At 43.4% G+C, this 13,577-nt stretch overlaps 1 protein-coding gene across 1 annotated transcript in view; it reads right to left on the bottom strand.

The window, feature by feature from the left end:
* Positions 1 to 212: 212 nt before the first annotated feature.
* SGCZ (sarcoglycan zeta) overlaps positions 213 to 13,577 on the bottom strand; it is a 1,984,974-nt gene continuing 1,971,609 nt past the window's right edge. The window contains exon 9 of the mRNA XM_086963343.1: positions 213 to 903. Within this exon, the coding sequence (XP_086819469.1) occupies positions 709 to 903 (195 nt within the window). The 3' untranslated portion in view covers positions 213 to 708. The remainder of the gene's footprint in view (positions 904 to 13,577) is intronic.

The following is a 13,577-nucleotide window of genomic DNA, read 5'->3' as shown; positions in this document are numbered from 1 at the left end:
AAACAAAACAACATGTCCTGTTCTGATCTTTGATCTCCTGCCAGCAATGTTTCCTGGGGTTTGGCAAATTGAAGACATCAAAATCATTGAAATTATAAGACAGCAACACTTGACCACATGATTCAGAGAATATACAGAGAGGAATCCCATTTTTTGTTAAAAACAATATATTGAATTTAATTGTTTAGTAAAGCAAGCATCACATAATGCTTCAAAATTTTAAAATTGAGGGATAAAAGTTTACATCCAAAAAGTTGGAAAATTGTGCTTTCAAACAGTAAGTTGTTTATCGTACAAGTTCACTATTTTCACTGCCTGTTGGTTACTAGGCAGTAATTTATTTGCACTGTGTACAGTAGCTATGTAATTCATATATGTTCAGGTCCTCCTGCAGGGCTCCAAAACGATGTGCTTCACTTCATGTAGTATAGGCACCTGTATTACACTCCTTTTTAGTACCAAAAAGGTGATGGTGTGGTCCAGGTTTGCTGACAAAGCTACGTTATCCACAATAATAGTTCTCTTCTCTGAAAGTTCAAGCTGCTGCTAGAAGAGAAGTCAGTACATTTTTCCCGCCTCCATTAGGACAACAGCTCCGTTGGACCATTGTGAAGCTTCTGGCTTGTCACAAAGGGAACCAGTAAGAACCTTGAATCAGTAGGGCAGTAACAGAAGGCTACTCTGGTGTGAGGGGTCTCCAGCATTCTTTCAGCTCCACAGGCAGACATTACTACTGGACTGACATGTGGAGCCTGCACCTGCTGGAGAAAGATAAAGTTTTCCATTGGGGCAAACGCAGAGCTCGTAAACAGTTTGTCGAGGATTCGTAGAGCTGGGTGCTGATGAAGAAAATGATCCATGTGGTAAATTTCCCAGTCGAATTTTATCTGAATTCAAAAATATCTGAAAGAAAGAGAAATAACATGTTCAAGTATCTGTTTCAAATGTTAAGTTCTCTAAGATCAAAGTGTAGTGAGGCATTGGCAATGTAGTGCTATTGTATTTTACAACATGCATGGGCCAGATGAAGGAAACCATTATACAGCATGTTTACATTTGGAGACTTTTGTGTAAGGGGCGCTATGTCAAGTTAAACACATGAGGTCGTTTTTTATCTGTAGAAGTGTAAAACAGAGATTAGTTTAACATTTGTTAATATGAATTCACTTTCTCTTCAGTATTGGCTTCCAAATGTAAACCAGTATGCAAGACAGATCACATTTTGTAAATTGCCCTGATACTAACATAATAATGTTAGTTCAGAAATTATTTTCTTTTGCAAAACCATGGACAAACCTATAGAAATTACCACTAGCTGAATACGGAATTGTGCCTAGTTTTCATGAATGTATTGCTTTCCAGGTTCACCGTTGCGTTTCACCATGGCAAACCAAGTATTTTGAAACCGCAAAAAATTGAAATAATCATTGGTGATGCCATTTGGTCTCATTTGTAAATGAACAAACTTTTTCCATCATTGATGAGTTAAGCACTCATGAATTCATCATACATGCACATTCCCACTAAACTTTACATTCATGTGTCCATTTTTCCATCCACTGAACCATTCTTCCATTCACTCTCTGACACAACCACAATAAAGTATGCACACACACTCATCAAAATGAAAAATATAAATTAAAAGAATACAAGTAGAAGTGGGTAGAGCACTTTAAAGAACTGCTGAACCAGCCTGTTCCACAGTCTCCACCTGACATACAGCCCTCTTACAAGGACTTGCTTATGAATCGCAGCAGACCAACCAAGGAAGAAATAGGGCAAGCCATCAAATATCTGAGAAATGGAAAGGCAGCAGGCCCTGATACCGTTCTTGCAGAGGCACTGAAGACAGATATTGAAACATCAGTAGACCTGTTCAACCTCATGTTTGGAAGGATCTGGCAAAAAGAAAAGGTGCCATAAGACTGGAAAGAGGGATATCTCATCAAAATCCCCAAGAAAGGTGACCTAAGTAACTGTACAAGCTACGAGGAATAACTCTAGACAAAGTTTTCAACAGAGGTATCCTTAAAAGAATGAAGGAACAAGTCAATGCTCAGTTGTGAGACCAGCAAGCTGGCTTCTGCAAGGATAGATCCTGCACAGACCAGACTGAAACACTGCACATCATCATTGAGCAGTCAATGGAACACTCTATGTCAGGTTCATTGACTATAATTAGGTATTTCTCAGTGTGGACAGAAAGTAACTTTGGAAACTCCTTCCCTACTACGGTGTGCCAGTAAAACTTGTATGAATCACCAGGAACTCTTATGAGGGAATAACCTACAATCAAGTCCATGGCGGCCAACTCACGGAAGCCTTCTAAGTGAGGACCGGAGTCTGCCAGGGTTGTCTGCTCTCCTTTTCTCTTCCAGCTGGTCACAGACTGGATCATGAAGACATCAACAACAAGGATAAGAAATGGGGTCCAGTGGGCACCATGGATGCAGTTCAATGATCTGGACTTGCAGACAACCCAACCCTACTCTCTCATACCCATGCACAGATGCAAGACAAGACCAGCAATGTGGCAGTCACATTAGCACAACTTCATCTTAACATCCACAGGAGAAAATTAAGGAGCATATTACCAAGGCAGGCGAAATGAAAATATCGCCGCTTTTGCAGCCCTTTTCGGCCGCAAAGCGGCGATAATTTCATCGCCCTATTAGCAAGCTGTCGCTAACATCAGTTAGTGACAGCTTTTAGGTGATAGCGAGCGTTTTGGGGCCCACTTTGCATGTCAGCGATATTTATCGCTAATGACATGCAAAGTGGGCGTACCCAACCTGTTACCAACTGAGAGCAGTCGCTTACATCGCTATCGCCTATTATCAACGCAGGCGTAGCGATTAAAAAATTAGTGTTAAGCGCGAATATCGCTGAAAACTAATCCCTGCTCAGACCACTTCTTAACCTGTATATCCAATGGGAGTTGGATATTCAGGTTAAGACCCTATTGGCGTTAATGCCTGAATATCACTGGATTCCCAGCAATATTCACGCATTTCTCCGCTATCGCCGGATATTTTATCACATTGGAGATAAACGTTGCTAATAGCACATTATCTCTGCGATAAAATCCGGCGATGCGCGGTGATAAAAAAAATGTCGCTAAGATTATTTAGCCATAAAAATCGCTAGTTGTTGGTAGTATGCCCCTAAGATCCTTAAGGCTAACATGGCCAGCACAACTGCAGTCACTTTTACTGGTGATGCACTGGAAGAAGCTGAGAACTTTATGTACCTGGGCAATGTCATAGATAAGCAGGGCAGCACAGATGCCAATGTCAAGGCAAGATCGGTAAATCAAGCTTTGCCTTCATTCAGCAAAAGAAGATCAGGAGCTCTAAGGACTAAATGCTGCAAACCAAGATCAGCCCTTTTAACACCAATGTAAAATCGGTCCTTATGTGTGCAGCAGAAACTTGGAGTACAACAGTCACCACCACAGAAAAAGTCCAGTCCTTCATCAACGCCTTTTTGGGGAAAATCCTTCAAATTAGCTGGGCAAACACCATCAGCAACAACAACCTCTCACAGCAGACTTTCCACCTCCCTGCTCATAAAGAAATCATGAAATAGTGGAGGGGTGCATAGGTCACACCCTTCACGAGCACTCATCAAGCACCACGAGGCTGAGGAGATGGGTTACACCTGGAGTAAGATTGAAAAAAAAGCCTAAGACAGTAAAGGCTGGGAAGTCCTGGTTGATGACCTATACCCCAGGAGGGGTAGTAGGTATAAGTAAGTACAAGTAGTAAAAGAAAATATCTTGTGTAAGAAATGGGGGTATCTAGTTGTCAGATGTAGGTACCTTTGTCCAAATAGGGACCCTTGCTCCTAGTCAGGGTATGGGGGATACACACTATTGATATCCCCTGCTCACCTCCTTGGTGGCTTGGCATGAGCAGACATGCTTATCCCAAAGGCAATGTGTAAAGTATTTGTACCAACACTCACAGTAACACAGTGAAAACACCACAAATGGACACCACACTAGTTTAGGAAAATAAAATCTCTTTATCTGAACTAAACAAGACAAAAACAATAAAAATCCAACATACACAGTTAAAATATGACTTTCAAAAGGTTTCAAGAACTTGTACCATAGAAAACTAGGGATGCGTGACTTTTATACAAGGTGCCTGAAGATGCATCAAAATTCAAAAGGCCAAACAGCCACAGAGAAAGAAAGCATTGGAAAACACTGCAATGTGTCCTGAGTCCTTGTAGAGGTGAGGCTACAGTTCTGCTGCACACAGGAGAAGTGATGCGTCGAATCCGGACTGTAGGGGGAAGTGAAGAGTCGAAATCCAAGACGGTTCTGGTCTGCGGGTGATGCATGGAAAACTTGGTGCACCGGTACAATGCATGATGTGTCGATTTGCGAGGCTTCGCACCGTATGGCGTAGGTGCTGGGGGCTGCACAGCGAGACTTTGCGGCGCCAGGCGAGACTCGGCGAAGCTTCACGTCATCCACCACCGGTTCCAAGAGACTTTGCACAGCTTTGTGATGCTTCACGCTGGTTCTTGTAGAGATTAGCTGCAAAACAAACCTATGAGGACCTGTAACTCGAAGGAGGCACCTCTGGCAAGGGCAGGCCTCCCAAATGGCAAAATCCAGTAGACACAGCAGATTTGCAGGAAGTCTATTGTGTCCCTGAAACTTCAGAACAGGAGGCCAGCACTCTTTAGGCCTTCCTTCAAGCAGGACAGCACACAGCAAAGTCCTTCACCTTTCCTTACCAGAAACGTCAGCTGCAGACCAACCCCAGACACACAGCAAGGGCAGTACTTCTCCTAAGTCTCTCCAGCTCTTCTCCTTGTTAAAGGTTCCTCTTGAATTCCATAATACGTATACCCCAAAATGTCTTTGTTCTCTTTGTGCAAAGGGTTCTGAGCCCAGTTCAAATGGTTCTGGGGGCACTCTGCCAGTGCACAACAACATCCTTTGTTAGTGTGGTGGGCTACCTATCATTCACAAGGAAGGAATACAGCTTAGAACATTAAAATCTAAAGAATACCTGACTCCTGAGTACCTGGATGTTGAACTTACAGTCAAAGGCACCATGCCCATCAAATTTCACACCGTCTACCATCCTCCTGGTGAGCGTGCCCTCTTTGCTGATGAACTAACCGACATAATAACATGTTTCTCCCTAACAGACGTATTCCTGGGTGACTTAAATATCCACTGGAACAACCCAGAAATCACCACAGTCCAGAACCTCTCCAACCTGCTTGAAATAACCAACCTCAAACAACTCTGCAATGAACCAACACACATTAAAGGAGCAACTCTGAAAGCGATCATCACCAAAAATGAGCTGGTCTCTGAGATCGATTTCTCCCATTGACTGGTCTGACCACCACCTAATGCTATTTAATATTGACTCACATGTCAGATACCAACCAATACGATCTGACAAACGTAAGCACTGAACCAGGAACATCAAAGAAGTCCCTATAACCAAACTTGAATCCAGGATTCATGCCCATCTACAACTCCAGCCTTCCACTATGACGGCCGATGACCTCACAGCTCACTTTAATTCAACAATGATGGAGGTGTTAGTTCAACTAGCGCCACGCAAACTCAAACATGTGAGATCTATTGAATCTAAATTGTGGTTCAATGTGGATCTTAATAACAAAAGATGACAACTCAGACATTTGGAACGGACTTGGAGACAAAGCCCTTCGACATTACACCTAACGCAACTTAGATCTGCTCGTTTGGCATATAAAAAACTCATTTGTAGGTAAAAGGCCTCTTTCTACTGCTGCCAACTAGACCAGGTGAAGAATAGACCTAGAGAACTCTTCAATATTGTTAAAAGTCAAACAAACAGCACATCCCTACAAGAAATAAAAGCCACCAAGAATCGATGCAAAGGAATTGCCAGCTTCTTCACAGATAAAGTCACAAACATTGAGCAATCCTTCATCCAAACCTCAAATCCTCCTTCCCTCTTCAACCTGCCCCCCTTTAATCTCCCTTGACCAAACAGAATGAAATCATACCAAGGACAACCAGGTCCACTTCCAACTGAAAAATTATGCTAATTTGTCGCACTTCGAACTCATGTCAGAAAATGAGGTCTTCCATATAATTGCAAGCTTAAAGCCTACTTCCCACACTATGGACCCCCTCTATCCACCGTAGTAAAAAAACACAACCACATCATTGCCCAATTCTGGACAAAAATCATCAACTCCTCTCTCACATCAGACTCCCTTCAACTAGGAGAAATCACACCCATACTCAAGAAACCAGGGCGACCCTAACGATCTCAACAACTTCAGACATATCTCCAACCTCCCATTCCTAGCTATAACATTGGAGAAGTGCGCTCTCCAACAACTTATCAAACATATTGATTATTTCAACCTCCTCGACAACTTTCAATCGGGAAACATTGTTTACAACGCGTTGTTTACATCGCACAACCTTTTCCTCGCAGCCATTACAATGCAAGTCATTACTACGACTTGCGCTGGATGGCGCTCTTGGTTAAGGAATAGTGTGATTTTCCATTCCAACACCTTCCCTACTGTTACGTGGGCTGGAGTTGGAATAGAAAATCATATTAATCCTCAATCCAGCGCCCTCCAACGCAAGTCGTTGTAACGACTTGCGTTGTAAACCCTGTGATGTAAAGTACTGCGATCAAAATGATTGCCTTGTACTATCATACATCCCTTTCAATCGGGATTCAGGAAAGGTTTTAGCACCAACAGAGCTATGCTGAATATTTCCGATGAAATCCACAGAGTCTTAGATGAAGGTGACGCTTGTCTCCTCATCCTTATTGACCTATCAGAGGCATTCGACACAATAAATCATCCAGCTTTACTTGAGACTTTGAAGAGGCGCTCTGGCATTAATGGAATATTGCTAAAATGGTTCACTTCCTTCATTCAGCACCGTTCCCAACAAATTAAAATCATCTCCTGTCTCTCTATGCCAACACGAGTCGCACTTGGGGTCCCACAAGGCTCTATCCTCTCACCATCCCTCTTCAATCTCTTCATGGAACCCCTTACAATCATTCTGATACAAGCAGGAGTTAAATACCACCTATATGCAGATGACACACAAATCTACTACAAAATCAAATCACCCAGTGACATCCAACACCTCAATGTCACACTAGCCAAGATCCAAACTTGGTTTAACGCAAACCACTTAAAGCTGAATCCAGACAAAACGGAATTAATACTCTTCTCTCCGAAAAGTAACCGCCGACAATCCAAGACTGGCTCAAGAATCTTGATGCTCTAAACTGCTCCTTCATCCTATCCAACTTGGCAAAGTCACTAGGCATTACCCTGGACAAGAACTTATCAATGAAGGACCATACCAAAAACTCTGCAAAAGGTGCGCTTTACTCACTAAAACACTTTAAGAAAATTATTCCTTTTATTCCCCAGGATGATCTCAAGAAAATAGTACAGTCCCTAGTCCTCTCCAAACTGGACTATGGGAACTCCATCATAACAGGGACACCAGAAGCTCACCTAGCTCCACTAAGGTCAGTCCTTAATATGGCAGCTCGACTCATAACTGGTGTAAAAAGATTTGAACACATCACACCAACCCTTAACTCCCTCAACTGGCTTCCCATGGAAGGTAGATTTATTTACAAATTGGCCTGCATCCCACACGAAACCCTTCACTCATATTCCCCCAACTACCTAAAGAGCAAACTGGTAAAAGCAGGAAAATCCAGAACTCTGAGAAGCTCCAACTCACTTCTTCCCATCCTTCCGAAATTGAAAAAGAAATCCACTCAGTCCGGATCCTTTTCTGGTAATGTACCCAGGATGTGGAACGCACTCCCTATAGACCTCAGATACAACTGTTCCTTCTCCTGCTTCAAAAAGGACCTGAAACTACTTCTCCTCAACAAATACTTTACCAACCAAGTCAACTAACCTAGACTTCAATAACCTAGCTAACTAGGTATTTGACAATTTCAACCACCAGCGTTTTCTCCCTCCCCTTCACTGTATGCCTAATTATCATGTTTTTTTTAATATCTTTATGCATCCTTTCCTGCTATGTAATGCAATTTTCTTTCCTTTGGGAATGTAAAGTGCACTGATACCCATGGGTCAAGGTAGCGCTATATAAAACATAAAATAAATAAAAAATAAACAAAATGTGGGCCTTGGTCCCAGACACAACACAGGGGGGAGGTGCCAGAATTGTGGAAGGCAGGCACATCCCTATTCAGGTACAGGTGCTACTCCTCCCACCGCTCCAAATACAGATCAGGACTATTTAGCCTTGCACTGACTCATCCAGACTCCTGGAGCCACAGCACCTCCCCAGCCACTGTCACTCCAAAGCAAGACAGTCAATCCACAAACAGGCAGAGGCACACAGGAAGCTTGAACAAAAAAATAGCCTCTTTCTAAAAGTGGTATTTTCAAACACACAATTTAAAAACCATCTGTACTAAAAGATGTGTTATTAAATTCTGAGTCCAGGGGTACTAATCTCCATTTTCTATCTTATCCCTATGGGAAGATATGTTTGTAAAATGTTATAAAGCATTCCCCCTTCTGTCCTATGGGCAAGATAGCCTTTCAATATTGAAAAACGAAATTGGCAGCATTTCACTATTAGGGCATGTTACACATACCAGTACATGTCCTGCCTTTCACATAAACTGCACCTTGCCCTGGGGGCTACCTTGGGCCTACCATAGGGGTGTCCTATGTGTAAAAAAAGGTAAGGGTAAGGCCTGGCAAGTGGGTGCATTTTCCAAGTTGAATAGGCAATTAAAAAAATGCGCACAGGCACTGCGGTGGCAGGCCTGAGACCTCTCTTCAGGGCTACGCATGTGGGTGGCACATTCAGTGCTGCAAGCCCATTAATAGCATTTGATTCACCCGCCCTGGCACACTTAGCGCACTTTACTAGGGACCTACTGGTAAAACAATTTTGACAATCGGGGAGAACCAAATCACCATATCAATTTACACAGAGTGCATATGCACTTTTGGCACTGATTAGCAGTGGTAAAGTGCTCAGAGTCCTATAGCCAATGAACACAGGTAGGGAAAAAATAGGAGGAAGAAGCAAAATGTTTGGGCATACCCTGCAAGAAGGGTCATTTCCAACATCCTGTCATCTAAACACAGCCAGCATATGCCTGCAATAAAGAATGCAAATATAGCAGCAGCCATCTGTCTTGCAAACAAAGTCTATCTTTGTTTTAACGTTTCAGCATGGCGACCACATTTATAACCAAACTGCTAGCCATCTTGGAAAGTAAAACAATGTAACACTTTGGACAACAGCATTTCATAATTGTTAATTGAAAGTAGCAAAGCAGAATACGCTACACTGCAAATGAAGACAGGCAGTCTGCCAGCTTTACCTGAGGAGCTTTATTATCGAATTAAGATACATCCAAATAAAAAGAGTAAAAGCACAGAAATTAAGCAGGAACTATAAAAGAGGAAGATTGAAATCTAAAATAGTTAATGGCCAGCCAGCCTAGACAATAAATTAAACTCATTATTAGGTGGATGTGCATATATTTGTATAGATTTGCCAAGGAATCCAGTGTCAGAGGTAAGGACACAAGAATACTCGCACTCGACGATCCATTAGTTTTCCAGAAAAATTTCTGGAAATGTAATGGATCATGGAGTGTGAGTATTCTTGTGTCCTTATGTCTGATGCTGGATTTCTGGGTAAATCTACCTTGGAAAATACATAAAAGGACCTCACCCATTAACTAGCACCAGTCACACCTTGGTGGATGTGACCCAGCTCCTGCAGGATTCCCTTATTGCCATATTTTTATGTAGGTGTCTATCTGTCTGTCTATCTATCTATATATCTATCTACCTATCTATCTATCTATCTATCTATCTATCTATCTATCTATCTATCTATCTATCTATCTATCTATCTATCTATCTATCTATCTATCTATCTATCTATCTATCTATCTATCTATCCATCTATCTATCTATCTATCTATCTATCTATCTATCTATCTATCTATCTATTAATCTCTCTCTCTCTTTCTCTCTTTCTCTCTTTTTATAAATATACTAGCAGTCCGTCCCGACGTTGTCCGGGTATGAATTGCTGCTGGCCAGCAGTATATTGTTTTGTAGGATTTCGTATAGATAGCATTTCTTATCTGTGACAGGCCTGTGAAACGCTCCGATTCACAGTGCACTGCTGATGCACTTAAGAGTGCGCGTTCAGTAGTGTGTGAACTCGAGTTTCCCTACTTTATTTTTCCTTGCAATATTATATAGCGCAAACTGGACAACATGGCATGAGCACAATTTACATTACAGAAGAACACATTAATTTGTGGTAGGCATGGGGAGACAAAGCGATTTGCCTGGAATCACAGGATGTTGAGCTGATGCCGAGATTCAAACGTAGCTCCCTAGCTCTAAAGTTCGCAATTCTAGAACTTGTGGTGGGAGGTGTGTCTAAAAGTGTATGTCGGTGCTGGCCATCAATGAGAGAGACCTGTGCATTTTTCAAATGGGTGGTGAAAAAATATGAGTTTGTTGCTGGAGACGTGGGCCGCCGTGCCACCAATGTACTTACCGGGGGAGGGTAAACACCCATTATTCCGCAACTTTCTTTCCGCATACCATCACTCCGCATACTTTCATTACGAAAGTACCATGACTCCGCAATGCCCTTGTAATGCATGGCATTACTTTTTATGTGCCTTTACCACGTATACATTTACAAAGAAATTTGTTGTAAATGCATGAAAGGTAAAAGCATGTTTTTTTTAATGTTTGGATAAGGTAAGTACGGGCATAGGGGTATATGTTTTGGGGTACTGAGGTATATGTTTTGGGGTGTTTGGGTATTTTAAGGGTTCAGATATAGTTTTGGGTTATGGGGTACAGGGGTAGTTTTAGGGTTTAGGGATAGGTATGGGTTTTGGGGTACAGGGGTATTTTTAGGTTTCAGGGCTAGGTTTGGGTTTTGGGGTATAGGGGTATTTTTAGGGTTCAGGGGTAGGTTTGGGTTTGGGGGTACAGGGTATTCTAAGGGTTCAGGGCTATGTTTGGGTTTTGTGGTACAGGGGCATTTTTAGGGTTCAGGGCTAGGTTTGGGTTTTGGGGTACAGGGGTATTTTAGGGTTCAGGGGTAGGTTTGGGTTTTGGGGTACAGGGTTATTTTTAGGGTTCCGGGCTAGGTTTGGGTTTTGGGGTACAGGGATATTTTTAGGGTTCATGGGTAGGTTTGGGGTTTGGGGTACAGGGGTATTTTAAGGGTTCAGGGCTAGGTTTGGGTTTTGGGGTACAGGTGTATTTTAGGTTTCAGGGGTAGGTTTGGGTTTTGGGGTACAGTGGTATTCTTAGGGTTCAGGGCTAGGTTTGGGTTTTTGGGTACAGGGGTAATTTTTAGGGTTCAGGGGTAGGTTTGGGTTTTGAGGTACAGGAGTATTTAAAGGGTTCAGGGCTAGGTTTGGGTTTGGGGGTACAGGGGTATTTTTAGAGTTTAGGGATTGGTTTGGGTTTTGGGGTACAGGGGTATTTTAGGGTTCAGAGGTAGGTTTGGGTTTTGGGGTACCGTGGTATTTTTAGGGTTCAGGGCTAGGTTTGGGTTTTGGGCTACAGGGGTATTTTTAGGGTTCAGGGGTAGTTTTGGGTTTTGAGGTACAGGTGTATTTATAGGGTTCAGGGCTAGGTTTGGGTTTTGGGGTACAGGGGTAGTTTTAGGATTTAGGGATAGGTATGGGTTTTGGGGTATAGGGGTATTTTTAGGGTTCAGGGGTAGGTTTGGGTTTTGGGCTACAGGGGTATTTTAAGGGTTCAGGGCTAGGTTTGGGTTTTGGGGTAGAGGGGTATTTTTAGGGTTCAGGGCTAGGTTTGGGTTTTCGGGTACAGGGCTATTTTAGGGTTCAGGGGTAGGTTTGGGTTTTGGGGTACAGGGTTATTTTTAGGGTTCAGGGCTACGTTTGGGTTTTGGGGTACAGGGGTATTTTTAGGGTTTGGGGCTGGGTTTGGGTTTTGGGGTATGGGGGTATTTTAGGGTTCAGGGGTAGGTTTGGGTTTTGGGGTACAGGGGTATTTTTAGGGTTCAGGGGTAGGTTTGGCTTTTGAGGTACAGGGGTATTTATAGGGTTCAGGGCTAAGTTTGGGTTTTGGGGCACAGGTATATTTTTAGGGTTTAGGGATAAGTTTGGGTTTTGGGGTACAGGGTATATTTATAGGGTTAAGATGGGTTAGTGTTTAAGGGTGTTGGGGTATTTTAAGGAGTACGGGTGGGTTATGATTATGGGGTGCAGGGATATTTAAAGGGAGCAGGGTGGGATTAGCACACGATATGAGACATAGCATGAAGGGCGGAACGTACCACACGCCCCCAGCGTTTGTCACGCCGCCAGCACATGTCCTCAGCACAACACAGACACGCCCACAAGGGACTACTTTGCTGGCACGGTATTTTTACCTTTTAAATGTATATGGTGGGTGTCTGCATAGCCTATGTCCTTCTGCTGCAACTGCCCTTTCCAACGCTGTATTGGGTGTTGTGATTGGTGCTGTTGTTCCTGAGATTACCCACCCCAGGTTTGGGCTCTCTCTTTATTATATTAGTATGGATGTATGTGTATGTATCTATACTACTATTATAAAGAGAGAACACAAACCTTTGAGCCAGGTAAACTCGGGAACCACAGCGCCAATCCACCCACCCGATACATCGTAGAAGTTGTCAGGGTGTGCAGATGGACATAGGCTATAAAAAAAAGTTTAAAAACATAAATTTAAAAATATAACTTTAAAAAAAAAGTAGTGCCCTGAAAAAAGCGCCAGCCATGACGCTGCGCTGGCCGCGACGTGGCGCTGGCCGCGACGTGCGTGATGACGAGGAGGAGCGGCGGACATGGAGCGGTGGTGAAGTGAGGAGCGCGGGGAGAAGCGGCGGCTCAGGTGCGTCATGACGAGGAGGAACGGCGGACATGGAGCGGCGGTGAAGTGAGGAGCGCGGGGAGGTGCGGCGGCTCAGGTAAGGTAAAGGGACACATTGAATCCGGGGCGGGAGCGGGTGTGCACAGCGGGACGGGCGGAAGCCCTTAGTGCACGCAAGCCTCAAATGCTTCCCCCAGCCCCCTTCTGCCCCGGGCAACGCTGGGGCGGGCTGCTAGTATATATATATATATATATATATATATATATATATATATATATACACACACACACACAAACACACATACACACATATATATGTGGTATGTGTGTATGTATATCTATACTACTATTATAAAGAGAGAACTGTGTCCTTTGAGCCAGGTAAACTCGAAAGGTACACCACCAATCACAACACCCAATACAGCGTTGGAAAGGGGAGGTCAAGGAGATGGACATAGGCTATAGAGCACCACACCATATACATTAGGGGGGACGTTACGGGAAAAGTAGTCCATAAGGGCGTATGCATACAGTGATTGCACGCGGCGTACGGTGTCGTCACAACGCTTGAGAGAGGCGCAATGGCGTGTGGGCGTGACGTCACGTCAACGCGACGTTTGCTGTCCAGACCGGAGCTGGTGGGAGCGCTG

This window comes from Lissotriton vulgaris, chromosome 3_1 (assembly GCF_964263255.1).
Source record: "Lissotriton vulgaris chromosome 3_1, aLisVul1.2, whole genome shotgun sequence".
NCBI lineage: Eukaryota > Metazoa > Chordata > Amphibia > Caudata > Salamandridae > Lissotriton > Lissotriton vulgaris.
Note: the sequence above shows the minus strand (reverse complement) of the source record. Positions and strands in the feature narration are given on the sequence as shown.